This window comes from Pan paniscus, chromosome X, assembly GCF_029289425.2.
Source record: "Pan paniscus chromosome X, NHGRI_mPanPan1-v2.0_pri, whole genome shotgun sequence".
NCBI lineage: Eukaryota > Metazoa > Chordata > Mammalia > Primates > Hominidae > Pan > Pan paniscus.
This window is the reverse complement of record NC_073272.2, coordinates 50716603-50742473: the sequence shown is the minus strand read 5'-3', so window position 1 is coordinate 50742473 and position 25871 is coordinate 50716603. Positions and strand designations below refer to the sequence as shown.

The following is a 25871-nucleotide window of genomic DNA, read 5'->3' as shown; positions in this document are numbered from 1 at the left end:
CACTCCCATTCCCTGAGCCCTGATCCATGCCTCAGCTTAGACTGCAGAGGAACTACTCATTTATTTGGGATCCAAGGCCCCCAACCCACAGTACCGTCCCCAATAAACTGCAGCCGAGCTCCCCACATGCTGGACTATCACCCCATATAAGGGTTGCGGTCAGTGGGCAGGGGTCTGGGTCCAAGGCCGCAGCAGGAGGAACTGCACAGCGGAGGAAGTAGCTAGGGCATGTGCTTGGCCACTGCCTCCAGCACCCCAAATCCCTGCCTGAGGCTGGGGAGAGACCTCTGCCGGCGGCTCCTCAGGCCTCCCGGACCCGGCCTAGGAGGCCAGCGTTCTCCTGGCGGAGGGCTCGGTAGTCCTCCCGGATCTTCTCCAGGTTGCTGAGGGTCTTCTTGCCCAGCTCTGTCTCGATCTGAGGCAATGTGAACACATGCCCCCTCAGCACACACAGCCCCTTTCCCAGCTCCTGCTCACCAGCCCCCATCACAGCCACTCTGGGCCCCTCCCACCAACTCCAACAGCCTGCTCTGTCCCATGGCCAGGCCTCGTGTGGTGTTCCCTCTACCCAAAGCATCCTTCGCCATGTGGCAGGATTCCCCCTACATCTTTAAGCTGAAGCCTCTGCCCATGGCCCTGGGAGGCAGACAGGAGGGCCCTTGGGGTGGAAGCTGGGGCTCACAGTAGGCCACTTGCCTGTCCCAGGTCACAGGCACTAAGGGGCAGGGCTGGGTGTCCAGCCATAGGCTGTGTGTGGCTCCACAGCCTCTGTCAGCATAACCTGAGGAACTGTCCCCCCGGCCCGCCTTGGCTCCCCATCCTGCCCCCAGGCCTCACCTGCTCCTCGAGGTCTCGAACCTCCCGCATGATGGTGCCTGTGTCCTCGATGGTCTGGATGAGCTGGCTGCAGTTCTGGGGACAACAGGAGCAGAAGGCTTGCACCCAGTCCCACCCACCCCCAGCAGCCCCACCCCAGGCACATGTCTCCCCTCACCTCGTGCAGAGCAGCTAGATACTTATAGGCCTTCCGAACAGCATCGTCCTTCTTGGCATCCTGACCAGACACAGGGACCTCAAAGGTATCAGTGGGCTGCCCTTGACCATCTCCATGCCCTAAGAAGGCCACCCTCTCCCACCACCCCACTAGCTTCATCCTCCATGAAACAAAGCCAGCCCTGGGTATCAGTGCACCTCCAGCCTCCCACAGGGCCTGAGTCTGGACCCCAGCCAGCCAATTAGCAGATGCACAAGGCAGCAGCCCAGCCTCACCCCACTCACCCCCGCCCAACCTGCCCCACACCTTGAACACAAGCTCATCAGTCACCGCAAATGTCCGGTCCAGCTTCCCAGATAGGGAGTTGATTTCCTTCTGAAGCTCCTTCGTATCAGACAAGATCTGGCAGACACCATGGCGGCCATGAGCCCCTGCCTGGGGCAGGCTGGCTAGCAGTGGAGGGTCCTCATGTGTACCAGACAGGGACTGTGTCACTGTGTCAGGGGTGACTGGGATGGATTGTGTGTGACTATTCTGTGTTAGAGTGTGACTGGACAGCTCTGCCTGAGGGTGTGAGGTCCCTGTGCGGCCACACTATGCCTGACAGCCCACATGACCCACCTTCCATGGCCCTGGCAGTGTACCTTGGTGATCTCTTCCTTCTGCTTCCGGATGTTGCCCACAATCTCCAGGATGCGCTGGGTGTAGGCCAGCCGGGACACATCTCTGGGCAGAGTCTCCAGCTCTGACATCTAGGCAGGGATATAGCAGGCACTGCCCCAGGACCATCCCCCCACCCTCCTAAGCTACCCGGGTCCCTCACACAGGCCTTACGAGCTGCTTATAGACCTCCTCCTTCCTGCGGGCCTCTTCAGCAGCCGCCCGGACACTCTGGTGCAGTTCTTGGATCTCTGCCAGCCGTCGAGAAGATTCCAGCTGCCATGAGCCCACAGGCAGAAGACAGTGAGCAGAGCATAGGGATGGCCCCCTAGAGAGGGACCGAGCCTGCCCTGGCCCGCCCACAGCCCAGGGCCCCACTGCTTACCTCTCTGCAATCCTGCAGCTTTCGGAGGTGGCGGTACTCAGCGAGGAGTGGGACCCGGTGCTTCTCCCACTGACCCGCCAAGTGGATGACCCGCTGGGCACTATTCTCCACCACAAGCTGGTGGGGGATGGGTACATGTCACACAGGCCGGGCCCTCCAACCCCACTCCGCCCCACCCTGCCCCTCTCCGCCCAGCCACAGCCCCAACCCCACCTGCAGCTTGGCAAGGTTGGCAGTCCCATCGGGCAGCAGCTCCACCGCGCGGCTCTTCAGGCGCAGGGCCTGCTCACGCTCTGCTGTGCTGAGCTTGCTGTGCCGGCACTCAGACTCTGCCTGGCCGGCGGATACCCAGTCACATGCCACAGCCCCCATGGAGTTCCACAGATGACTGTACACCCCTGTGGCCCCCACAGGCCTCTCTAACAGCTCCACGCTGGTGCCAAGGACCCCGAGGACCCCCTAATCCCCTGTCCATGCAGACCCGTGGGTACCCCACAGATGCCCACAGACCCTCCGAGGACCCCTCAATCCCCTGCCCATGCAGACCCGCGGTGCCCCATAGATGCCCACAGACCCTCACCCTGGCCTGATTCTCATAGCCACCCTCAAGAGGCCCACAGATCCCTAATGGCTCCCAGGAACCCTTCTGCCATGTGCAGACCTCTACAGAGCACCTCTTGCCCCATCTAGTCCCTCACACCCCGAGGCCCTCCTTCTGACCTAGCCCAACGCGCAGCCCCTCCTCCGCCCCTTACCTGCACAAAGCTGACGCCCAGGGTCTTCATGTCAGCCTCAACCTCCTCAATGCTGCGGTTCACTCCTTCCAGCTGCTCCCGAAGGGACTCGAGCTCCTGTTCCTGAGCTGCCCACGTGACCTGGGAGGCCCAAGCCAGTCAGGGTTGGGGTGTCAGGCCCAGTAGACAAGCAAGGGCCTGGGACACCCCCCTCCAAACCACTCTGCTCACCTGTTCAGGCCGCCGGGAGGTGGCTGGCACATCTGACACCTGAGTGGCCTGGGCCTGGGGCTCCTAGGGGAGTGACGAGGGGCATCCTGGCTGCCAGGGAAGGCCCTTCCTCACGTGGCCCAGCCTCAGCCTCCCCTGAGAACTGCCCCCAGTGCGGCATGCATGCCCACTGAAGCACCGATGGTGGCCAGACTGTGACTATGTGGGTAAAGGCACCATCTGCAACCTCGGGCCAGAGTGCTTGCTCGTGGAGAAAGCTCCCTGACCCTGTCACAGCTCCTACCCACCTGCCCCATCTCTCAAGCCTCAAATGCCCATGAGAAGGATGGGGGGCCCTCAGAGTGAACATTTAGGACAGAAAATATGCTCAAAGGAAACTGCCTGAGGAAAGGGGGTGTTGCCCCAAGAACACCCCCACACCCTTGCATGGTTCCCACCTATCCACATTTTCTCCAGTCAAGTCCCTAATAAGCTAGGGGACCCCTCTGGGTACCCAGCCCACAGTGGGGCAAGGGCCTGTCCAGTGGGAACACAGGAACCTGTGTGGATAAAGGTGTGGTGCTGACACAAAAAGCCACCCTCCAAGCCTGCCACGCCCATCCACACATCTCATGTCCTCAGGCGCACCCACCAGATGGAAGGTGAACTTCTCTGAGTGCGTGAAGCGGGAGCCCTTAGGAGCACCAGTCTTGGCCCCAGCACCCCAGGCCTGCAGCAGTTCTCCCAGGTCCCGGGCTTGTATGGGGGCCCCAAGCAGGCCCCAGCTTTGGCGCAGATGCTCAGTCAGTTGCTTCTGCAGCCGCTGCCGCGGAGCCCGTGTGTCCTCCTGGGGAGAAAAGGCGGGGGAAGCAGGAAGGTGTAGGGGCCCACCTAGCACCCAAGGCCCTGCCTCCTCCAAGGACCCCCTGACAAGAGTATACAGACAAGTCACCCCCACCCTCCAGCCTTCCCACTAAGGCAGGCCCTGCTCTACTCTCCTGCTCCACCAGCCTGGGATCTCCTCGAGGACAGGGGTCTCCTCTTGCTCACAGACATACTTCTCTCCACCCACTAGATCCCCATGCTGGAGAAGGATGTGGGAAGAGAGGGGGGTGGGCCTAGAGCCCCCAAATCCAAGAGAAGCATAGACAGGATATCGGGGGACAGGGCAGAGACAGGGAATCAAAGGTACCAAGCACAGAAAGAGGCAGAGAGAGAGAGGCAAGAGAGGGACAACAGAGTTTCAAGATAAGGGGAAAATCTGATTATGAACTCAAGTATTGGATGGTATTAAGATATCATTGTTGGCCGGGTACGGTGGCTCATGCCTATAATCCTAGCCCTTTGAAAGGCCAAGGTAGGTAGATCACCTGAGGTCAGGAGATCAAGACCAGCCTGGCCAACATGGTAAAACCCCGACTCTACTAAAAATACAAAACTTAGTGCGCTCCTGTAATTCCAGCTACTTGGGGGCTGAGGCAGGAGAATGGCTTGAACCCAGGAAGTGGAGGTTGCAGTGAAGCGACATCACGCCATTGCACTCCAGCCTGGGCAACAGAGCGAGACTCCGTCTCAAAAACAAAACAAAAAAAAAAACAAAAAAAAAACCCACAAGATATTATTGTTAACTTCATTAGCCATGAAAATGGTCCAGTGGTTACCTTGAAAACTGAATGTCCTTATGAGTTAAGAGATGTAGTCCTAAGTATTTAGAGCTGAAATGACATGATGTCTGAGATTTGCTTTAAAATAATACAGCAACAAGGAAAAAGTTGGGAGAGAAAAGATGAAGAAAAGTTGGCAAAATGGTACATAGGATTCACTAGAATATTCTCTCTACATTTATGTTTGAAAATTACTACAGATATAAAAACAAAGACAGACAGCCAGGCGTGGTGGCTCACGCCTGTAATCACAACACTTTGGGAGGCCGAGGCAGATGGATCATGAGGTCAAGAGATCGAGACCATCCTGGCCAACATGGTGAAACCCTGTCTCTACTAAAAATACAAAAATTAGCTGGGCGTGGTGGTGCATGCCTGTAGTCCTAGCTATGTGGGAGGCTGAGGCAGGAGAATCACTTGAACCCGGGAGGCAGAGGTTGCAGTGAGCTGAGATCGTACCACTGTACTCCAGCCTGGGTGACAGAGCGAGACTCCATCTCAAAAAATAATAATAATGATAAAAAAATAAAAATGTAAAAAGACACAGAGGTGAAGACAGAAAGAGAGGACAGATAAAAAAGTGGACAGACCAGGAGGGGGCCGACACAGAGGTGGAGAAAAAGAGGGGCAGACAGAGATGTGGACACAGAGGAAGAGGAGACAGATAAAGAGGTAGACAGAAGGGGAGGGGGGCCAAATACAGAGGTGGACAGAGAGGAAGAGGGGACAGATATAAAGGTGGACAGAAGGGGAGGGGTACTGATACCTGGGTGAACACAGAGGAAGAGGGAACAGAAATAGGAGAGCAGAATGGAGGGAGGGAAAAAGAGAAGTGGACAGAGAGGAAAAGGGGACAGATAAAGAAATGGACAGAGGGAGGGGGTGACAGGTGGACAGAGAGAAGGAGGGGACAGATGCAGAGATGGACAGAGGAAGAGGGGACAGATAAGTGGACAGAGGGGAAGAGGGGACAGATACAGAGATGGATAGAGAAGAAGAGGGGACAAAGAGGTTGACAGAGAAGAAGAGGGGGCTGGGCATGGTGGCTCATGCCTGTAATCCCAGCACTTTGGGAGGCCAAGGTGGGCGGATTGCTTCACGTCAGGAGTTCGAGACCAGCCTGGTCAACATGGCAAAACCCCATCTCTACAAAAAATACAAAAATTAGCCGGGCGCACGCACCTGTAGACCCAGCTACTCAGATGCCTGAGGTGGGAAGATTGCTTGAGCCCGGGAATTTGAGGCTGCCTTGAGCCCTGATCATGCCACTGTAGTCCAGCCTGGGTGACAGAGCGAGACCCCGTCTCAAAAAAAAAGAAGAAGAGAGGACAGATAAAGAGATGGACAGAAGGGGAGGAGGGACAAATACAGAGGTGGACAGAGAGGAAGAAGGGAGAGATAAGGGGACAGAGGGAAGGGGCAACAGATACAGAGGTGGACAGAGAGGAAGAGGAGAGAGATTAAGAAGTAAACAGAGGCAGAGGGGTGACAGATATATAGGTGGACAGCAAGGAAGGGGAGAGATACAGAGGTGGACAGAGCAGAAGGGGACACAGATAAAGAGGTGCACAGAGAAGAAGAGGGGACAGATAAAGAAGTAGACAGAGGAGAAGGGGGAACAGATAGGTAGACAGAGCAAGAGAGGAATTCAGTACAGAAATGAGGAGACAGGTAAGAAAGAGGAGCAGCAAAAACACAGAACTAGAATAATGGGGACAGGCAGAAATTGTGCAAAAACCTAGAAACCAGAAAAATGAACATCAGTGACAAGTGCAGAAACAGAGAAAGATTAGGGCCGGGTGCGGTGGCTCATGCCTGTAATCCCAACACTTTGGGAGGCCAAGGTGGGCAGATCACCTGAGGTCAGGAATTCGAGACCAGCCTAGCCAACATGGCAAAACCCTGTCTCTACTAAAAATATAAAAATTAGCCAGGTGTGGTGGTGCAAGCCTGTAATCCCAGCTACTTGGGAGGCTGAGGCAGGAGAATCGCTTGAACCTGGGAGATGGAGGTTGCAGTGTGCTGAGATCACGCCACTGCACTCCAGCCTGGGTGACAGAGCAAGACTCCAAATGAATGAACGAATTAATGAATGATGAAGGCAGGTAGCCAATCCGGATTGCTCCAGTTGCCAGGAATCTCACGCACATTATTCAGTCTAACTACTGCCCTGAGAGGAGAGCACTATTACTACCCGATTTTTTAGCACAGGAAACCAAGGCTCTGAGGAGGGATACTGACTTGTCCCAGGTTCTCCTTTTTTCTGACTCCAGTGTTCTTTCAGGTGGGGAGCTAGGTAAGCACACACAGAGGGGAAACAATGGAAGGGAGGGACAAAGTGGGGAAGGAGAGCAGAGGACCAGCGGGAGTGTCAGTGAGCAGCAGCCCAGACAGCAGGGAGCCAGGCATCTGGCTGTACCTGGGGTGGGAGGCGGGATGTCCGGTGGACCCAGTCCTCATCCCCTGGCCGGTCCCGGCCCGTCTGCTGGCAGAGCTGCAGGGCATGGTGTTCGAGGAGCGAGGCCACCCTTCCAACAGGCTGAGGCACCTGGGTAGGGACTGGAAGCAGCAGGGGACTCGCCTGGAACTCCCGTGGCTCTGGAGGCAGGAACAGAGTCAGTTGGCCCTGCCGCATGGCAACGCTATGAGGGTCCCCCCCACCTTCCTCCTCACCCCTCCCCACAGCCTCATGCTCACCGCCTCTGGAACTCAATTCTGGCACGACCAGCCTGCTGGCATGGAAAGGCTTCTGGAGGGCTGAGCCCTGGTGGGAGAGCAGGCTCAGAATCTCCAGGGTGAAGTGGGATGAGGGTTGCCAGGGGTAGGGAGCCAAAACCCTGGGCACCCAGACGGGGACAAGAGAAGATCCATGGGAGTCAGGGGTCTCACCTGGAGGTGCTGCAGCTTGGGAGTGCGAAGGAGGGGCGGGACCCAAGGCAGTGCCAGCTGGTCCCGAATTTTGCTCCCAATGGCCCGGAGGAGAATAGCTGAGTCACCTATGGGGGATAGGGAGGAAGTGAATCAGATGTCAATGCTGCAAATCCAAAAGGGCATACCCTAGGAGACCAGCCTCCACTCCTGACCCCCATCCAGAGATACACATCTATCCAGCTTGCGTTCTCACGTTCAGTCATTCAACAAACACCGAGCACCTACTATGTACAGGTCGCTGTTCTAGACACTAGGGCTACTTCGTGGAACAAACGGGATAAAGGTCCCTGCCCTCAGGGAGCCGGCAAGCTAGCAGAGGAGAGAGATCATGAATAGGATCCTGAATACCATCCAGACTGCAGCCAGGTGGGGATCAGGAGAGGGCTGCGGAGAGGAGGTTAACCTCAAAGAGGTAAGGGAGTGAACCATGAGGGTACCTAGGGGAAAGGTAACCAACGATACAAAGGTGCAGAGGCGGGAGTGTACTGGGGTATGTTTGAGTAGCACCCAGGAGGCCCAAGTGGTTAGAGCGAAGTGAGAGAGAGGGAGGGCACAGGGGTTGAGTCAGGGAGGCGCCTCCCCGCACCAACGCACCACCAGGGTCAGCTCAACCTCAGCCCCCTGCCCCCTGCCCTGCAGCCCCTCTCTGATGCCTAATCCTCCTGCCTAGCTCTCCTGAAGGCACATACCGCCACCCCTACCCATCAACCTTTTTACTACCTCTACCTCTCTCAGCCCTACAGCCCCTAGAAGGCCCTCCTCTCCCCTCACCGCCCCCGCCCACACCCCAGACACCCAGTACCTGCAGGCTGGTCTGCATCCTCAGAGGCATCGGTGGGCAGACGCTCAGCCAAGAAGAGAAGCAGGTCTCGGAGGTCAGGCTCACTGGGGTAGAGGAAGTTCTGATAGCCAAGCTCCAAGGGATAGCCCAGGTCCTGAGGGTTGGTGGGCGGCTATCAGGAAGCAGGCAGGGTCCTCCTGCCCTGGGAGACTTGGGCCTAGGCTGAAAACGCTCCTACTTTCTCACTAACCACCACCCTCCCAACCTCCCCCGGCTCCCCAAGGCCTCTGGGCCCTGGGGGGAGTCACAGAGTGATGATAGTCAACGCTACAGAGAACAAGAAACAAGATTAAAGCTCTGGCCTTTCTATGACTCAAAATCCAGAGGCCATAAAAGAAAAGATGGGTACTTTTGAATACATGAAAAGAAAGAAAATATTTAAAGAAAATAGAATAAGCAAAGTCAAAAGTTAATGACAAGTTGGGAAAAAATATTTGGAGCCCACATCATAGGTAAAGAGCAAATCTACCTATTATAGAAAGAGTGCCTAAAAATAAACAGGACAAAAAGACCAGAAGCACAATAGCTCAGAACAAAAGGACTCATGAGGGTTCTGATGGGGACTGAGGAAACAGGCCAGGAGAGAAAGAAAGCCTTTTTCCCTTTTTTTTTTTTTTTTTTTTTTTTTGAGACAGGGTCTCGCTCTGTCGCTCAGGCTGGAGTGCAGTAGCGTGATCTTGGCTCACTGGAACCTCTGCCTCCTGGGCTCAAGTGATCCTCCCACGCAGCCTCCCGAGTAGCTGGGATTACAGGTGCGTGCCACCACACCCGGCTATTTTTTGTATTTTTAGTGCAGACAGGGCTACACCATGTTGGCCAGGCTGGTCTCAAACTCCTGGGCTCAAGCAATCTGCCCACCTCAGCCTCCCAAAGTGCTGGGATTACAGGTGGGAATCACCACACCCGGCCTAGGAAAGCCTTTTTCTTCCAGAGTTGCCACTGCTTTGGAACTGCATAGACTCTGAAAGCAGACTTCCTGGATTCAAACCCAAGCTTTGCCTCTTACCAACTATACGACCTCAGGCAGATCACTTAATCCCTCTGTGCTTCACTTTCTTCATCTGAAAGAGGGTATACCAACAGTACATATAGCAGAAGGTTGTCCTGAGAATTAAATGAGTTAACACCATGTTACTTACCACAGGGCCTGGCACAGAGTACACTTAGAAGCCATCATTATTCTATACTTAGGAGTATACTGGGTCACAATGCAAGATATATTTATTTTGGAGGCTCAAGGTCAAATAAGTATAACCACTGGCTTTTAAGGTATTTTACTTTGGATTTTTTCCAACATATGCAATCAAAGAGCTGTGACTGATATAGAAACTCATTCCAGGAGTGGGGAAGGTGCCAAAATATGGAGGTGGCTAAGGTGCAGAAACTGTTGCCAGGAGCAGGGCATATGAAGAAAAGATGCCAGAACATGGCAGTGCTGAGTTGAGGGGGGGCTACAGGGACAGCACACAGCTGGATTAAGAGAACCCCTTTTGCCTGCTGCTGATAAACCAAGGCTGCTGGGGGCCAGACAACCATATGTACCTGTTTTTTATTTTTTTGGAAACAAGAGTCTTGCTCTGTCGCTCAGGCTGGAGTGCAGTGGTGCAATCTCGACTCACTGGAACCTCCGCCTCCTGGGTTCAAGCGATTCTCCTGCCTCAGCCTCCTGAGTAGCTGGGATTACAGGCACACACCACCACACCAGGCTAATTTTTCTATTTTTAGTAGAGACGGGGTTTCGCCAGGTTGGCCAGGCTGGTCTCAAACTCCTGACCTCTGGTGATCTGCCCGCCTCCACCTCCCAAAGTGCTGGAATTACAGGAGCCACCGTCCCCAGTATTTTTTTTTTTTTTTTTGGAGATGGGGTTTCACTCTGTTTCCCAAGCTAGAGTGCAGTGGCACAATCACAGCCCACTGCAGCCTGGACCTCCCAGGCTCAAGCAATCCTCCTACCTCAGCCTCCCACGTAGCTGGGACCACAGGCGTGTGCCACCATGCCCAGCTATTTTTTTTTTATTTTTTGTAGAGATGGGGGTCTCACTATGTTGCCCAGGCTGATCTCGAGCTCCTGGGCTCAACTGATCCTCCCACCTCAGACTCCCAAAGTGCTGGGATTACATGCAAGAGCCAACGTGCCCAGCCCACATGTACCTCCTGGCCACTGGAAAAGCCATAGTCACTAACCCCCACTAAAATCAATGTAAGCAAAAGCAGGTAAACAAAATCCAAGAGAGACAGCACTGAGAGAAGAACAGAGAACTGCGGGAAGCCTGAGCCCCCACCTCAACACCTCCTGCTGTGTACTCTCCTCTGCAAACAGAAGACATAACTTCCCCCCTATTAAGTGCTAACCTTAAGAATACATACAGTCCTGGGCCAGGGGACAGACTGCCTGCCTCATAAGGCCACCAAGAGCCCCAGAGAGAACAATGTGACAACTCCTGAGAGCTGGGTGAACCTGAGAGCGAAGGGATGGATGGAGCTCTGAGACCTGTTGCTAAGAGACAGAGACTGCACAAGCAAGGCCCAAATTTAACAACTCTAGCCACCCAGTCCCCTACATCTAAATGAAAGTTTTCACGGTAGTTACTCTATCGTCCCTCCACCACCATATACTTCCTGGGTCAGTTCAAAGTGTTTCCATTCACTATGTAGCCACAGGTTCCAGATCGGACCTATCCAATAATAGTAATCCCATTTATGCAAAGCTTATTATAACCAGCTTTTCACACATTAACTCATGTTTAATCCTCACAGCAACCCTATACAGTAGCTACAATTCTTATACCCATTTTACACATGTGGAAACTTAGCCTCAAAAAGGTTAAGAGAGCCAGACGCGGTGGCTCACACCTGTAATCCCAACACTTTGGGAGGCTGAGGTGGGTGGATCACAAGGTCAGGAGTTCGAGACCAGCCTGGCCAAGATGGTGAAACCCCGTCTCCACTAAAAATACAAAAAAATTAGCCAGGCACAGTGGCAGACACCTGTAATCCCAGCCACTCGGGAGGCTGAGGCAGGAGAATTGCTGGAACCCGGGAGGTGGAGGAGGTTGCAGTAAGCCGAGATTGTGCCACTGCACTCCAGCCTGGGCTTCAAAAACAAAAAGACTGGCCCAAAGTCACAGAGTGAGTGAGCCAGGGGGAGTGGCATTACTTGCAGCTCTTGAATACAGGAACTGGACTCCTGGACTCAGCTCTATACTGGGAATGGGTGAGTGTTTCATCAGAATGGCTCTTTACCAGGCACAGTGGTGCACGCCTGTAGTCCCAACTACTCAGGAGGCCAAGGCGGGAAGATTGCTTGAGGCCAGGAGCTTGAGACCAGCCTGGGCAACATCTCTACAAAAGCGAGACCCCGTCTCTACGAAAAATTAAAAAATTCTCGGGCAGGGTGGCATGTGCCTATAGTCCTAGCTACTAGTGAGGCAGAGGCAGGAGAATCTCTTGAGGCCAGGAGTTCAAGACCAGCCTGGGCAATATAGCAAGACACTTACCTCTAAAAAAATTAAAATATTTTTTAAAAGAAAAGCACTTTATTTATTCTGTCACAGAGACATTGTTGGAATTGCTCTTAGCAGAGGCAGGATATGTGGTTCCCACAGAGGTAATATAGCAGACACTCTTTTGGGTAACCAGCATGCCTTTCTTTGGGTAATCATCCTTATCCCAACTCCACGGGATCCTGAAGGAGTGGCTAATCACAGTGTCCTATAGGAATGACCGTGTCGGCCGGGCGCGGTGGCTCACGCCTGTAATCCCAGCACTTTGGGAGGCCGAAGTGGGCAGATCACGAGGTCAGGAGTTCAAGACCAGCCTAGCCAACATAGTGAAACCCCGTCTGTACTAAAAATACAAAAATTAACCGAGCATGGTGGTGCATGCCTGTAGTCCCAGCTACTCGGGAGGCTGAGGCAGGAGAATCACTTGAACCCAGGAGACGGAGGTTGCAGTGAGCCGTGAGCTGAGATCACGCCACTGCATTCCAGCTTGGGTGACAGAGAGAGACTTCACATCAAAAAAAAAAAAAAAAGAAAAAAAGAAAAGGCTGGGCACGGTGGCTCACTCCTGTAATCCCAGCACTTTGGGAGGCCAAGGCAGGTGGATCATGAGGTCAAGAGATTAAAACCATCCTGGCCAACATGGTGAAACCCCGTCTCTACTAAAAACATGAAAATTAGTTGGGTGTGGTGGCACACGCCTGTAGTCCCAGCTACTCGGGAGGCTGAGGCAGGAGAATTGCTTGAACCCGGGAGGCAGAGGTTGCAGTGAGCCAAGATCGCACCACTGCACTCCAGCTTGGGCGACAAAGTGAGACTCCATCTCAAAAAAAAAAAAAAAAAAAGGAATGACCATGTCATCCAGACTGGGCCAATCAGAGCACAGAGTGATTAGTTTAGGAGTATATGACCCAGACAGAGTATTTTCTGGAACTAGGAAATGGATACTATGGGGTGGGGGTGGTATTTTGCAGCTAAATTTAAAACATAGAAGCCAGGAGCAGCCCAGGTGCAAACTGGATAAACTCATTTGCTCCTCATAAAAGCCCTACATTTATCATCTCCATTTCACAAATAGGAAAACTGGGGCCCAGAAGGGTTAGGGTCACACAGTTACCAAGTGGTGGGGCTAGGATCTAAACTACTCAGGCAGTTTGGCAGTACAGTCAGCAGCCTTAACCACTAATGAAAACTAAGCCGCAGGAAAAATGACAGAGGAAAGGCAAGTGTTGCAGAGGAAAGGCAAGTGTTGCAGAGGAAAGGCAAGTGTTGCAAAGGAACTTGGTTACTTTGTAAAAGAGGAAGGAAGAGGATGTGTGCATTAGGAGGAGGGCCACTCACCATGCAGGCCTGAGCCAGGCTCATGGCCAGGCGGAACCGGGCAGACATGGCAAGAGGCAGCAGAGGGCTGAGGCCAGAGCCCACCGCAGGGTTGATCACACGCAGGCAGCGGACCACAGCCTCTACAACCAGCTCAGTGGTGAAGGCGCGCAAGGTCTGCACATCTGGAGGAACTGCCCTGAAGAAGGGGACCAGCTTGATCGCAGGAATAGTCAGGCAACAGGGATCAGGCTGAGCCCTGCAGCCTTTTGGAAACACTAGTACCAGGGTCGGGGCAGGGAGGATGCCTACAGTTCAGACAGATCCTGGATGTTGGTGACTGTGACTTCCATTTGGAAAACCAGGAACTAGGGAAATCCTCAAGTCCTAAGATCTTGGAGTGGGAGAATGGTGGGTGGAAGAGAACTCAGTTTAGAAAAATATCAAAATTTGGGAGTCTGGGAAGGTGAAAGGGTCCAGGTGGCACAATCTCTGGGTTTCTTGGTTCCCAGATAGTATGTTCTTTGCATACATATTGAGCTGCTAGAGTTTTGAGAAGACTAGATTTTAGGAGGCTGCTGTTTTCAGAAGTTCCAAATGTCAGGGTCCCTGGGTATCAAGATCCCTGAATATCAAGACCACCTAGTTTCAAGCAATACAAAAATCAGACTCCCTAGATGTTGGCATCCTAGGTTTTTAGGGCCCCTGAACGGAGGAGTCTTCGTGCGTCAGGGTGACCAAATGCTGATGTCAGATTTTAGAATTCTGGGTTTTCTTGGCTGGGCGCGGTGGCTCACACCTGTAATCCCAGCACTTTGGGAGGCGGAGGCGGGCAGATCACTTGAGGTCAGGAGTTGGAGACCAGCCTGACCAACATGGTGAAACCCTGTCTCTGCTAAAAATACAAAAATTAGCCGGGCAAGGTGGCGCACGGCTGTAATACCAGCTACTTGGGAGGCTGAGGCAGGAGAATCACTTGAACCTGGGAGGCAGAGGCTGCAGTGAGCTGAGATCACGCCACTGCACTCCAGCCTAGGCGACAGAGCGAGACTCCATCTCGGAAAAGGAAAAAAAAAAAAAAAGAATCCTGGGTTTTTTTAAGCCCCAGGTGTTTGGGGAACTGGAGTTTGAAGGATCCCAAGTATCTGGTCCAGGGATTTTTTGGAGTCCCCGAGTGCCAGGGTCCTAGGGCTTTACGCTCCCTGGTTCTTAAGGCACAGATGTCTTAGGGTCTCCAGATAACAGGGTCTCAGGGAACTGATGTTAAGATTCCCCAGATTACAGGGTTCCGGGTCTTGAGGTTTCAAGGTTGTAACGTCTCAAGGTGTCTGGGTCCCAGAGCTTTGGGTGTACCAAATATCATGGTTAAAGGATTTGGGAGGCCTCTGATGTCGGTGTCAGGGAGGGCGGTGTGTGTGCGTGTGTGCGTGTGTGTGTGTGTGTGTGTGTGTAAGGGGGTGAGGGTCTTAGGATCCTGGAGTTGGAGCCCTGAATGTCAGGATCCCGGGTTTTAAGGTTCCCGGGAAACGGGGTCCTGGGCTTTAGAGTCCCGGATGTGGGCTTCGGGGGTGGGCGGGGGCTCTGTCCTTACGTGCCGGCCTGGCGCAGCGAATGGATGAGGATTCGGTCCGCCTCCTCCATGGTGGAGCCGTGTCGGAGTCGGGGGCTGGGTCCAGGACCGGGTCCGAGAAAGTGGGGAGCAGCTGTAGAAACCCTGCTCCGTGCTCGCGGTCCACAGAGTGTCACGGGTCGTGTGGGGAGAGTTGGAAAGTGTAGTTCTGTGAGCGAGCACGGCGCATGCCGGATGTGAGGCCTGGGGTGAGTGTGCACGGAGGTTGAGCTTGCAATAGCTGCTGGGAACTGTAGTTCTTCCACCTGCAGTCCAGTGGGCTCTTCCAAGGGAAAAAGGAACAACCCGTGTGGTGGGGAGTGGAGGGGCCGGACAGAAAGGGGCTTCCTGACTCATTCGTTTAAGGCGGCATTCATCTTCTAGGCTATAAAAGTGTACACATTAAGGGCAGAATTTTAACACAAAGCGACTACTTCCCTGTGTTTTAGTCTCCTCATCTGTAAAATGGGACTATTGACAGTACCTGCTTTTTAGGATTAAAACAGAATTAATTTATATAAAGCACGTTGTACTATGTGCCTGACACATAAGATAAGAAAGCACTATGTAAGTTATAGTTACTAGTGTCCATGCATTCAATAAATGCTTTAATATGATACACATTTGTACACTCCAAAGAATAATTACACAGCAAATATCTATGTAACCGGCTGGGTGCAGTGGCTCACGCCTGTAATCCCAGCACTTTGGGAGGCCGAGTCGGGTGGATCACCTGAGGTCAGGAGTTCGAGACCAGCCTGGCCAACATGGTGAAACCCCCCTCTCTACTAAAATGAGAAAAATTAGCCAGGCATGGTGGCACATGCCTGTAGTCCCAGCTACTCGGGAGGCTGAGGCAGGAGAATCACTTGAACTGGGGGAGCGAAGGTGGCAGTGAGCTGAGATTGCGCCATTACACTCCAGCCTGGGCAACAGAGCGAGACTCCGTCTCTAAATAAATAAATAAAGCAAAAGAAATCTATGTAACCATTTCTTGAACAGCCGACGCGCACCTGCAATCCCAGCAGTTTTGGAGGCCAAGACGGGAGGATCGCTTGAGGTCAGGAGTTTGAGACCGGCATGGGCAATACAGCAAGACACCATCTCTTAAAAAAAAAAAAAATTGACACTTGTCCAAGCAGACGTCCCCAGCAGAGCCAGCCAGCATGACCGAGCGCCGCGTCCCCTTCTCGCTCCTGCGGGACCCCAGCTGGGACCCCTTCCGCGACTGGTACCCGCACAGTCGCCTCTTTGACCAGGCCTTCGGGCTGGTCGCAGTGGTTCGGCACCAGCGGCTGGCCCCGCTACGTGCGTCCCCTGCCCCCGCCGCGGTCGAGAGCCCCGCGGTGGCCGCGCCCGCCTACAGCTACGCGCTCAGCCGGCAGCTCAGCAGCGGGGTCTCGGAGAATCGGCCCACAGCGGACCGCTGGCGCGTATCCCTGGACATCAACTACTTCGCCTCCGACGAGCTGACGGTCAAGACCAAGGATGGCATGGTGGAGATCACCAGCAAGCACGAGGAGCGGCAGGACGAGCATGGCTACATCTCCCGATGCTTCACCCGGAAATACACGCTGCCCCCCGGTGTGGACCCCACCAAGGTCTCCTCCTCCCTGTCCCCTGAGGGCACACTGACCGTGGAGGCCCCCATGCCCAAGCTAGCCACGCAGTCCAACGAGATCACCTTGGAGTCACGGGCCCAGCTTGGGGGCCTAGGAGCTGCGAAATCCGACCAGTCCGCAGCCAAGTAAAAGCCTTAGCCCGGATGCCCACCCCGGCCGCCGCCACTAGCCGTGCCCCCGCACCCACCTGTGTGTTCTTTTGATAGGTTTATCTTCTGTTGTTCTCAAATAAAGTTCGAAGCAACCCAAAATTAAAAAAAAAAATAGTTGGGCATGGTAGTGCACACCTGCAGTCCCAGCTACAGAGGCTGAGGTCAGAGGATCACTTGAGCACAGGAATTCAACGCTACTGTGAGCTATGATCACGCCACTGCACTCCAGCCTGGGTGACAGAGCAAGACCCTGTCTCTAAAAATAATAATAATTGATAATATTTGATCTTTTTTCCATAGAGATATTGCACATATATTAGGTTTTTCCTACATACTTCGAATTCCATATACTACTGGAAAATGACATCGTTTTTCTTATTTTAGTTTGACTGTTTGCTGCAGGTATATATTTGGTAAATATTTCATCTGTTGCCAGGCTCTGGCCCACAAACGTCCCATTTGCACCCCCACCGCCACCCTCCCATACGACACTGTTATTGCCCCGCCCTGTGGCCTTAATCCCTCCAAAGCTGGGGGAAGAGAGGGGGGTTGTGTGCAGATGGCCCTTCAATCTCGAAAGAAAGATGTCGGAATCTGAAGGCGGGAAAGGTGAGAGAATCCTTCCATCCCTGCAGACCCTTGGAGCAAGGTAGAGCCCCTCTGACCCACCCATTGCCCACCCAGACCCCACCCCCAGAGAGCCTCTAGGGGACAAGAACCACATCACCCTGTTCCCCATCCCAGCCAGCCCCAAACAGCCTCTCTGCCACCAGAGCCCTAACGCTCAGCCTGACCCAGACACCACCCCCCATGGCCTCTCAGCCTCATCCACAGCCTTAGTTCCCAAAGGAAACCCAACCTCAATCCTGGCTCTGACCCCTATCCAAATGCCCACCTGAAACCTAACACAAACTCTACCAGCCAGAAGGCAAACCCCTGTTAGAGTCTAAACCCCACCCCAGATACAGACCTAAAGTGACCTAACCTCAACCTCAACCCCGGGATGTCAATACTGTTAGTGATTGCAGTCTCTGACTTTCCAGAAAGTGCACAGACCCTTTAAAAAAAAAAAACAAAAACAAAAGAGAGAAAGAGAGAGAACACATACTTGATGGTGGTAGTAAGCCATGAGGGCTCTAGAGTTAGACTGAGTGTGACTCCCCATTCAGCCACTTCAGCAAGTCACTTAACTTTTTCTTCTCAATTTTCTCATCTGCAAAATGGGAATAACACTATGTGCCAGGCATTCTTTTGATTCTGAACTCATTTAATCCTCATAACACCGCTATATTTTAGGTACTGTTATTATCATCCTTATTATACAGATAAGGAAACTGAGGCTCAAAGAGATTACATAATTTGCCCAAGGCAACACATAGCTACCAAATGGTAAAGTCAGGATTTAAACTCAGGCAGCTTGTTTCATCCAAAGCTGGGAATCTTAACCAGGCCAATCTACCGCCCTCTGAGGCTGAAATGAGACCATGGGAACTGGGAGTGGCCTTAGCTGAAAACCCCAATGCAAAATTCAAGTCCCACTCAAAACTCAACTTCGACCCTAACCTGTATCCTAATTCTAATTCCAATTCAAAATACCCAGTCCTAACCCTTAGACAAAACTCCACTCCTACCTATGTCTAAACCCATCCCCACCCTAACCCAAAACCCACCACTCAAATTTAACCTTAAATTCGCCCACCCCATGGCAATTTAAACTCTACCCCCAACTTAAACACCAAACCCTACTTCACTTGGAAATGTAATCTCACCTTCACTCCCCTATAAACTCTCACTCTAGCCCTAATCTTAATTCGAACACTCTTACTTCCCAGTCCTTAACCCAGCTACTCCCAGTTCTCCCTAATTTTCCATGCTCTTCTCTCCTTCTTTCAAACAGAGGGACAGGATCAGGTAGGAAGCAGCCACAATTGCCCCAATACCCTGTCCCTCCCTGACACAGTTTCTCCATATAGACACCACCCCAGAGCCCAGTCCAGCCAATGGGGCAGGCCCTGGTCCCGAATGGGGGCTGTGCCCCGGGCCCCCAGCTGTGGAAGGTGAAAGCAGTGGGGCATCAGGCCTAGGGACCCCTAAGCGAAGAAACCAGCACAGCAAGCACAAGACAGTGGCAGTGGCCAGTGCCCCGCGGTCACCTCGGGCACTCTTCTGCCTCACCCTGGCCAATCCTCTGCGACGGTCCTGCATCAGCATCGTGGAGTGGAAGCATCCTGGAAGGCAGGGGCAGGGCCCAGGGGTAAGGGTCATCAGGGTACCAGGAGTAAAGAATTGGGTCAGGGCTGGAATAGAGGAGGGCTGAGATCATCAAGGTCAAGAGTCAAGAACTGGGTTGGGGGGCAGGTTCAGAAAGGCAAAGGTCACCAGGGTTCAAGAGTCAAGGACTGAATCACAGCAAGAGTTGGGGATGGTTAAGGTTTCCAGGAGGGACAAAGTCAAGGCCTTGTCAGGGCAGGGGTCGAGAATGCCAGGACCTGTCACCTTGGGCGTCAAGGGTCAGCACTGGGTGGGAGGTTCCCAAGGGAGTAGGGGGGTTCCAATGCCACTCTGCCAGGGTCCTTGACTGTGTCCACCTGAGGCCCTTCGACATCCTCATCCTGCTGACCATCTTTGCCAACTGCGTGGCCCTGGGAGTTTACATCCCCTTCCCTGAGGATGACTCCAACACTGCCAACCACAACCTGGTAAGGCCCGCCCCGCCCCAGCCAGTTCCCAGCCAAATAGAGCCCCAGTAGAGCTCACTCCTTCCAGCCAGACCCCGCCCCCTATCTGACCCGGATGGCCCTGCCTGGCTCAGCCCCACCCTCGGTCCTGACTATGCTCCCCACGCCCCCGTCAAACCTCGCCTTCAAATAACTCCCCGACTTCCCGACCCGCCCCCCGGTCCCACTCCCAGGAGCAGGTGGAGTACGTATTCCTGGTGATTTTCACTGTGGAGACGGTGCTCAAGATCGTGGCCTACGGGCTGGTGCTCCACCCCAGCGCCTACATCCGCAATGGCTGGAACCTACTCGACTTCATCATCGTCGTGGTCGGGTGCGCGTCTGCGGGAGGCACCCCACCCTAGTCGCCTTCCTACCGTCAGGCCCGCTGAATTCTGGGCTCAGGAAAGCGACTCTTTCAGACCGCCCCCATTCGGCAGCCAGAATCAGGAATATTATTAAAACCCATTTCTATTTCTAGTTACAGGGACTTGTGCTTTTCTGAGAAGGTTAGGGTGGAGGGGGGAATCCCAAGACCTGACCTCCGCCTCCCTGCCCGGTGCTCCCCCATCAGGCTGTTCAGCGTTCTGCTGGAGCAGGGCCCCGGACGGCCAGGCGACGCCCCGCACACCGGGGGAAAGCCAGGAGGCTTCGATGTGAAGGCATTGAGGGCGTTTCGGGTGCTGCGGCCACTGAGGCTGGTGTCTGGGGTCCCGAGTGAGTGGCACATCCCCCGAGGTCGGAGGTGGAGGGTGGGGGTGGGGCTGAGCTGACCCCGCCCTTATTTCTGCCTCCCCCTCCCTCCCCGCAGGCCTGCACATAGTGCTCAATTCCATCATGAAGGCTCTGGTGCCGCTGCTGCACATTGCACTGCTCGTGCTCTTCGTCATCATCATTTATGCCATCATTGGGCTCGAGCTATTCCTTGGACGAATGCACAAGACGTGCTACTTCCTGGGATCCGGTTAGTCGGCCCTCCCCTCCTAGGCAGAAAATGCCCCCTCCTTCGGTTCCTAGATCCAATGCTGCACTCAGGGAAACCCACTGAAATGCACAAGATTCGGCCCCCAGGCTCAGGTTCCATCCCCAGATAACCAAGTCCCACCCATATATTCAAGACTCTGCCCTAAATCAGACTACAACCCCACCTCGCTAATAGCTCCGCCCCATCACGAGACTGTACCCACAGGCTAAGGTCCTGCCCCGCACTTAAAACTTAAGTGCAAGTGCCCCGCACTTAAGACTTAAGTGCAAGTGCCCCGCACTTAAGACTTAAGTGCAAGTGCCCCGCACTTAAGACTTAAGTGCAAGTGCCCCGCACTTAAGACTTAAGTGCAAGTGCCCCGCACTTAAGACTTAAGTGCAAGTGCCCCGCACTTAAGACTTAAGTGCAAGTGCCCCGCACTTAAGACTTAAGTGCAAGTGCCCCGCACTTAAGACTTAAGTGCAAGTGCCCCGCACTTAAGACTTAAGTGCAAGTGCCCCGCACTTAAGACTTAAGTGCAAGTGCCCCGCACTTAAGACTTAAGTGCAAGTGCCCCGCACTTAAGACTTAAGTGCAAGTGCCCCGCACTTAAGACTTAAGTGCAAGTGCCCCGCACTTAAGACTTAAGTGCAAGTGCCCCGCACTTAAGACAAGACTCTGCGCCTGTAATCCCAGCACTTTGGGAGGCCGAGGCGGGCGGATCACGAGGTCAGGAGATCGAGACCATCCTGGCCAACACGGTGAAACCCTGCCTCTACTAAAAAAATACAAACAATTAGCTGGGCGTGGTGGCGGGCGCCTGTAGTCCCAGCTACTCGGGAGGCTGAGGCAGGAGAATGGCGTGAACCTGAGGCTGAGGCAGGAGAATGGCGTGAACCCAGGAGGCCGAGCTTGCAGTGAGCCGAGATGCGCCACTGCACTCCAGCCTGGGCGACAGAGCGAGACTCCGTCTCAAAAACAAAACAAAACAAAACAAAAACTCTGCGCCTTGGCTTACACCTGTATTCCCGGCATTTGGGAGGCCAAGGCGGGAGGATCACTTACGCCCAGGAGTTTGCTACCAGCCTGTGCAAAATAGTGAGATCCAGTCTCCAAAAAATAATAATAATAACAAAAACAATTTTAAAAAACTTTATCCTCGGCTGGGCGCCGTGGCTCACGCCTGTAATCCCAGCACTTTGGGAGGCCGAGGCAGATGGATCACTTGAGGTCAGGAGTTCGAGACCAGCCTGGCCAACATAGTGAAACCCCATCTCTACTAAAAATACAAAGTTGAGCCAGGCGTGGTGGTGCATGTCTGTAATCCCAGCTACTCGGGAGGCTGCGGCATGAGAATCACTTGAGCCTGGGAGATGGAGGTTGCAGTGAGCTGAGATCGGATCGCACCACTCACTGCACTCCAGCCTGGGCGACAGAGTGAGACTTGGTCTCAAAAACAAAACAAAAACAAACCAAAAAAAAGCTTTATTCTCCACGACTGGTCTCATACACTCAGACCATTTACCCAGACTCCAGCCCATGCCTTGCCCCTCCCCTATTTTCAAGAGACGCGTCCAAATTCACAAGACTCCGCCCCCAGGCTCTTGCCTCATTGTTATTTACAAGACTCCACGCCAGGATTTAAATCCCTGTTGGTGGGATCCCTAGCTTCCCAGTGGTTCAGAATACGGAGCTCGCAGGGTTCTGCCCTAGAAGTGGAGCTAAGTGTTGCCTTAGAAAAATCTAGGACTGGCCGGGCACGGTGGCTCACGCCTGTAATCCCAGCACTTTGGGAGGCCGAGGCGGGTGGATCACAAGGTCAGGAGTTCGAGACCAACCTGACCAATATGGTGAAACCCCCGTCTCTACTAAAAATACAAAAAAAATTAGCCGGGCGTTGTGGCACACGCCGGTAATCCCAGCTACTCAGGAGGCTGAGGCAGGAGAATTGCTTGAACCCGGGAGGCGGAAGTTGTGGTGAGCCGAGATCGTGCCACTGCACTCCAGCCTGGGCGACAGAGGGAGACCCCGTCTCAAAAAAAAAAAAAGAAAGAAAGAAAGAAAGAAAGAGAGAGAGAAAGAGAAAAATCTAGGACCCAATTGAGCTTCCTAAGTGGGCGGGGCTTCAGGGTGGCAGCGACTGAGAGTGGGCCTGCTTCGAAGCCCCAAGCTCCAGTCTTCCTGCAGACATGGAAGCGGAGGAGGACCCATCGCCCTGTGCGTCTTCGGGATCAGGGCGTGCGTGCACGCTGAACCAGACTGAGTGCCGCGGGCGCTGGCCAGGGCCCAATGGAGGCATCACCAACTTTGACAACTTCTTCTTCGCCATGCTGACAGTCTTCCAGTGCGTCACCATGGAAGGCTGGACCGATGTGCTCTACTGGGTGAGGTGGACTGTGGGCACAGAGCTCAAAGGCTGCACCTGCCTTTCCTCCCTGACACTCATGCAGGAGTGTCTGCCTACCCTGAGGGATGCATGCCTTTTCTCTCCCCAGATGCAAGATGCCATGGGGTATGAACTGCCCTGGGTGTACTTTGTGAGCCTTGTCATCTTTGGGTCCTTCTTCGTCCTCAACCTTGTGCTTGGCGTCCTGAGTGGGTGAGGGACCTAGACACTCCCTGCTTCCCACCCCTCAGCCACTGCCCACTTCTTTGTGCCTGGCAAACTCCTAGACATCCTTCAAAGCCCATCTGAAATACTCCTTCATTCAATCATGAGCATCTATTGTATGTGAGGCACCATTTTAGGAGTGGAACAAAAGACAAAAATCTCTGCCTTCCTGGTTTTACATTCTGATGGGGAGAGACAGAAAGTAGCAACATATGCAATAAAATAAGTGTGTGCATTTATATATTGGCACACACATATATATAGTGTTTTATATGGAATATGTACTGTGGAAAGAAAGGAAAGATAAAAGATAAGAATGGAGAGATCTTGTGATTATAAATAGGGATGTCAGGAAAGGCTGTCTTGACAAGGTGTTATTTGAGTAAAAATGTGAAAGAGGCCAGGTGCAGTGGCTCATGCCTGTAATCCCAGCACTATGGGAGGCCAAGGCAGGAGGATGGCTTGAGGTCAGGAGTTCGAGACCAGCCTGGGCAACATAGTGAGACCTCATCTTTACAAAAAATGAACAAAAATAGCTGGGCATGGTGGCGCACACCTGTAGTCCTAGCTACTCAGGAAGCTGAGGTGGAAGGATCGCTTGAGCCCAGGAGGTCGAGGCTGCGGTGAGCTATGATCACACCACTGCACTCCACCCTGAGTGATAGAGTGAGACCCTGTATCTGGGGAAAAGAAAAAAAAAGAGATGAGGTGGGTGCACCATGTGGTTATCTGAGGGAAACGCATTCCAAGCAAAGAGAATGGTCAGTGCAAAGGCCCTGAGGCTAGAATGTGCTTGGCATATTCAAAGAGTAGCTAGGAGGCTAGTGTGGCTGGAGTGATGAAAGCAAGGTGTTCAGATTGGCTCCTCCCCCTAGCCCTCTATCCTCCTCCCTCAGGGAGTTCTCCAAGGAGAGAGAGAAAGCGAAAGCTCGCGGGGACTTCCAGAAGCAGCGGGAGAAGCAGCAGATGGAGGAAGACCTGCGGGGCTACCTGGACTGGATCACTCAAGCCGAAGAGCTGGACATGGAGGACCCCTCCGCCGATGGCAACCTTGGTTCTATGGCTGAAGAGGGCCGGGCGGGCCATCGTAGGCAACTCCAATCTGGCCCATTCCCTGCATGCCTTAGATGTGGTCTGCCCTCCTGAGACCCACCCAGGCCTGATCTGCAACAACTCTAGCCCCAGCCCCCAAGTTATGGCTCAAAATACAGAATCAAGACCAGCCTCAGCTATAAAGACTCCAAATGACACCCCTACCCTAGACATGGCCCTAACCCTGCCCCCAGTATGTCCTCCCTAATTGTCCTTTCTCTCCCTGCAGGGCCACAGCTGGCCGAGCTGACCAATAGGAGGCGTGGACGTCTGCGCTGGTTCAGTCATTCTACTCGCTCCACACACTCCACCAGCAGCCATGGTGGGGGTCCAGCCAGGCTGGGGTGGGGGTGGGTAGGCAGAGGTGAAAGCCAAAGATTGGACCTCGGGGTCTTCAGGTCCTGACCACTATCCCCACCTTGCCTACAGCCAGCCTCCCAGCCAGTGACACCGGTTCCATGACAGAGACCCAAGGCGATGAGGATGAGGAGGAGGGGGCTCTGGCCAGCTGTACATGCTGCCTGTGAGGGCCCCCAGCCCCTGACCCAGCCCAGAAGCCAGTCCAAACCCTGACTCAAGTCCTTTCTTTAGCCTCAAGCCTCGATCTCAGTCCTTGACCTCTGGCCCCAGTCACTGACACCCCTTATGCCCTTTACGACACACACCTCCCATCCCCCTTCTTTTTCAGAAACAAGATCATGAAAACCAGAGTCTGGTGAGTTGGGAAAGTTGTGCAAATCCTTGACTCCATAACTTTGAAACCCCCCACCTCCAAGCCCTCATGACCTTTGGGATCTCCCACCTGAGCCCCCCAGGGCAGGCTTAGGTAGGTGATCTCAGCCTGTGGGCTCCCCTTCCCCCAGCCGCCGCCTCCGCCGAGCCAACCGGGTCCTTCGGGCACGCTGCCGTCGGGCGGTGAAGTCCAATGCCTGCTACTGGGCTGTGCTGTTGCTCGTCTTCCTCAACACGTTGACCATCGCCTCTGAGCACCACGGGCAGCCTGTGTGGCTCACCCAGATCCAGGGTACACCCCCAGCCTGCTAGTCGTCTCCCCCAGTCTCCTATTCCTTCTACCCCAGAAGCTTAAATCCAAAACCTCTAGGGCGCCTCAGCCCCCAAGACACTGCCTTCCCCCCTACCCAAATAAATCCAGAGCCCTTAGCCTGTCCCATCCCACCTTGTAGCTTACACAGGTAGCACTTGCTGTGTGCCTCAAGCTCCTTTCTCAGCACCTTTCTTTATGTGTACTGACGATTTCTTCACCACAGCCTTATGCGAATTAAATACTAAGGCACAGAACACTGAGCACCAAGGCACTGAGGGGTTAAGCGACTAATCTTGGGACCCAGCTAGTGAGTGGCAGAGCCAGAATTAGAACCCAGGCAGCCTGGCTCCAGAATCCAGGCTCTTATCATCACACTATCTGGAAAAGTTCTCCACATCTACAAAATGGAGATGATAGATAGTAGTATCCACTTCATGAAGCAGCGAAGAGGAGTAAATGATGTAAAGTGAAAAGTGCTTAGGACATTGTATGGCCCACCATATAGCTAACACTTTATAAGTGTCAGCTCTTACTATTATTCATTATAATCTCAGCCCCAGCCTGAATACCGAGCACATTTCTAACCCATAACCCACAAACCAGCCCCAGTCCCAAAGAAACCCTAGACTCTAACTCTACTTGTGAATTTGGGTCTTCTGGACTCATAGACACTGACTCTGGCCCCCACCCCGACTCTGCCCCTCATCCCCATCTCCAAGCCCCTCAAAACTTCACCTACTCTGACCTACAAACTCACCCCAATCCCTAGCCCTAAGCCTTCCCTCAGCCAGCACCTGGCCTGATACCAGCTACCATGGGT

General features: G+C 53.6%; 2 protein-coding genes and 1 pseudogene across 5 annotated transcripts in view; 2 read left to right on the top strand and 1 right to left on the bottom strand.

The window, feature by feature from the left end:
* Positions 1-42: 42 nt before the first annotated feature.
* CCDC22 (coiled-coil domain containing 22) lies at positions 43-14963 on the bottom strand. Of its 2 annotated transcripts, none has more exons than XM_003807258.5 (17): positions 14831-14963; positions 13261-13438; positions 8381-8513; positions 7537-7643; positions 7345-7411; positions 7067-7245; positions 3636-3830; positions 3005-3067; positions 2795-2914; positions 2253-2372; positions 2040-2156; positions 1829-1930; positions 1639-1746; positions 1301-1396; positions 995-1054; positions 838-912; positions 43-415 (listed from the first exon to the last, which is right to left on the bottom strand). In XM_003807258.5, exons 1-17 carry the CDS (start codon positions 14878-14880, stop codon positions 302-304), a joined length of 1884 nt encoding a protein of 627 aa, XP_003807306.1. In that variant the 5' UTR covers positions 14881-14963; the 3' UTR covers positions 43-301. The 2 variants fall into 2 exon arrangements, with proteins under 2 accessions (XP_003807306.1, XP_008957584.1); XM_008959336.4 differs by having other exon boundaries at positions 1844-1930.
* Positions 14964-16013: 1050 nt separating this feature from the next.
* Positions 16014-16715, top strand: LOC100989392 (heat shock protein beta-1-like; annotated as a pseudogene).
* A 367-nt stretch (positions 16716-17082) lies between these two features.
* Positions 17083-25871, top strand: part of CACNA1F (calcium voltage-gated channel subunit alpha1 F) — a 28732-nt gene continuing 19943 nt past the window's right edge. The window contains exons 1-13 of one of the 3 annotated variants that reach the window (XM_055106800.1): positions 17083-17271; positions 18831-18845; positions 19216-19321; positions 19534-19673; positions 19914-20056; positions 20151-20303; positions 22491-22687; positions 22799-22902; positions 23811-24001; positions 24236-24328; positions 24436-24529; positions 24695-24721; positions 24870-25030. In XM_055106800.1, coding sequence (XP_054962775.1) covers positions 17207-17271; positions 18831-18845; positions 19216-19321; positions 19534-19673; positions 19914-20056; positions 20151-20303; positions 22491-22687; positions 22799-22902; positions 23811-24001; positions 24236-24328; positions 24436-24529; positions 24695-24721; positions 24870-25030 — 1489 coding nt within the window. In that variant the 5' untranslated portion in view covers positions 17083-17206. Of the gene's footprint in view, positions 17272-18595; positions 18846-19215; positions 19322-19533; positions 19674-19913; positions 20057-20150; positions 20304-22490; positions 22688-22798; positions 22903-23810; positions 24002-24235; positions 24329-24435; positions 24530-24694; positions 24722-24869; positions 25031-25871 lie in introns of all 3 variants that reach the window. The other 2 variants (XM_055106799.1, XM_055106798.1) reach the window with 2 other exon arrangements.

Bases quoted from the DNA above. Each gene is read 5' to 3' on its own strand.
- CCDC22 (XM_003807258.5), bottom strand. From the start codon at position 14,880: ATGGAGGAGGCGGACCGAATCCTCATCCATTCGCTGCGCCAGGCCGGC. The intron at 2,915-3,004 runs GTGAGCAGAGTG...TGGGCCTCCCAG, and splicing joins CCTCCCGGCGGCCTGAACAG to GTCACGTGGGCAGCTCAGGA. The intron at 416-837 runs GTGAGGCCTGGG...ACATTGCCTCAG, and splicing joins TTCGAGACCTCGAGGAGCAG to ATCGAGACAGAGCTGGGCAA.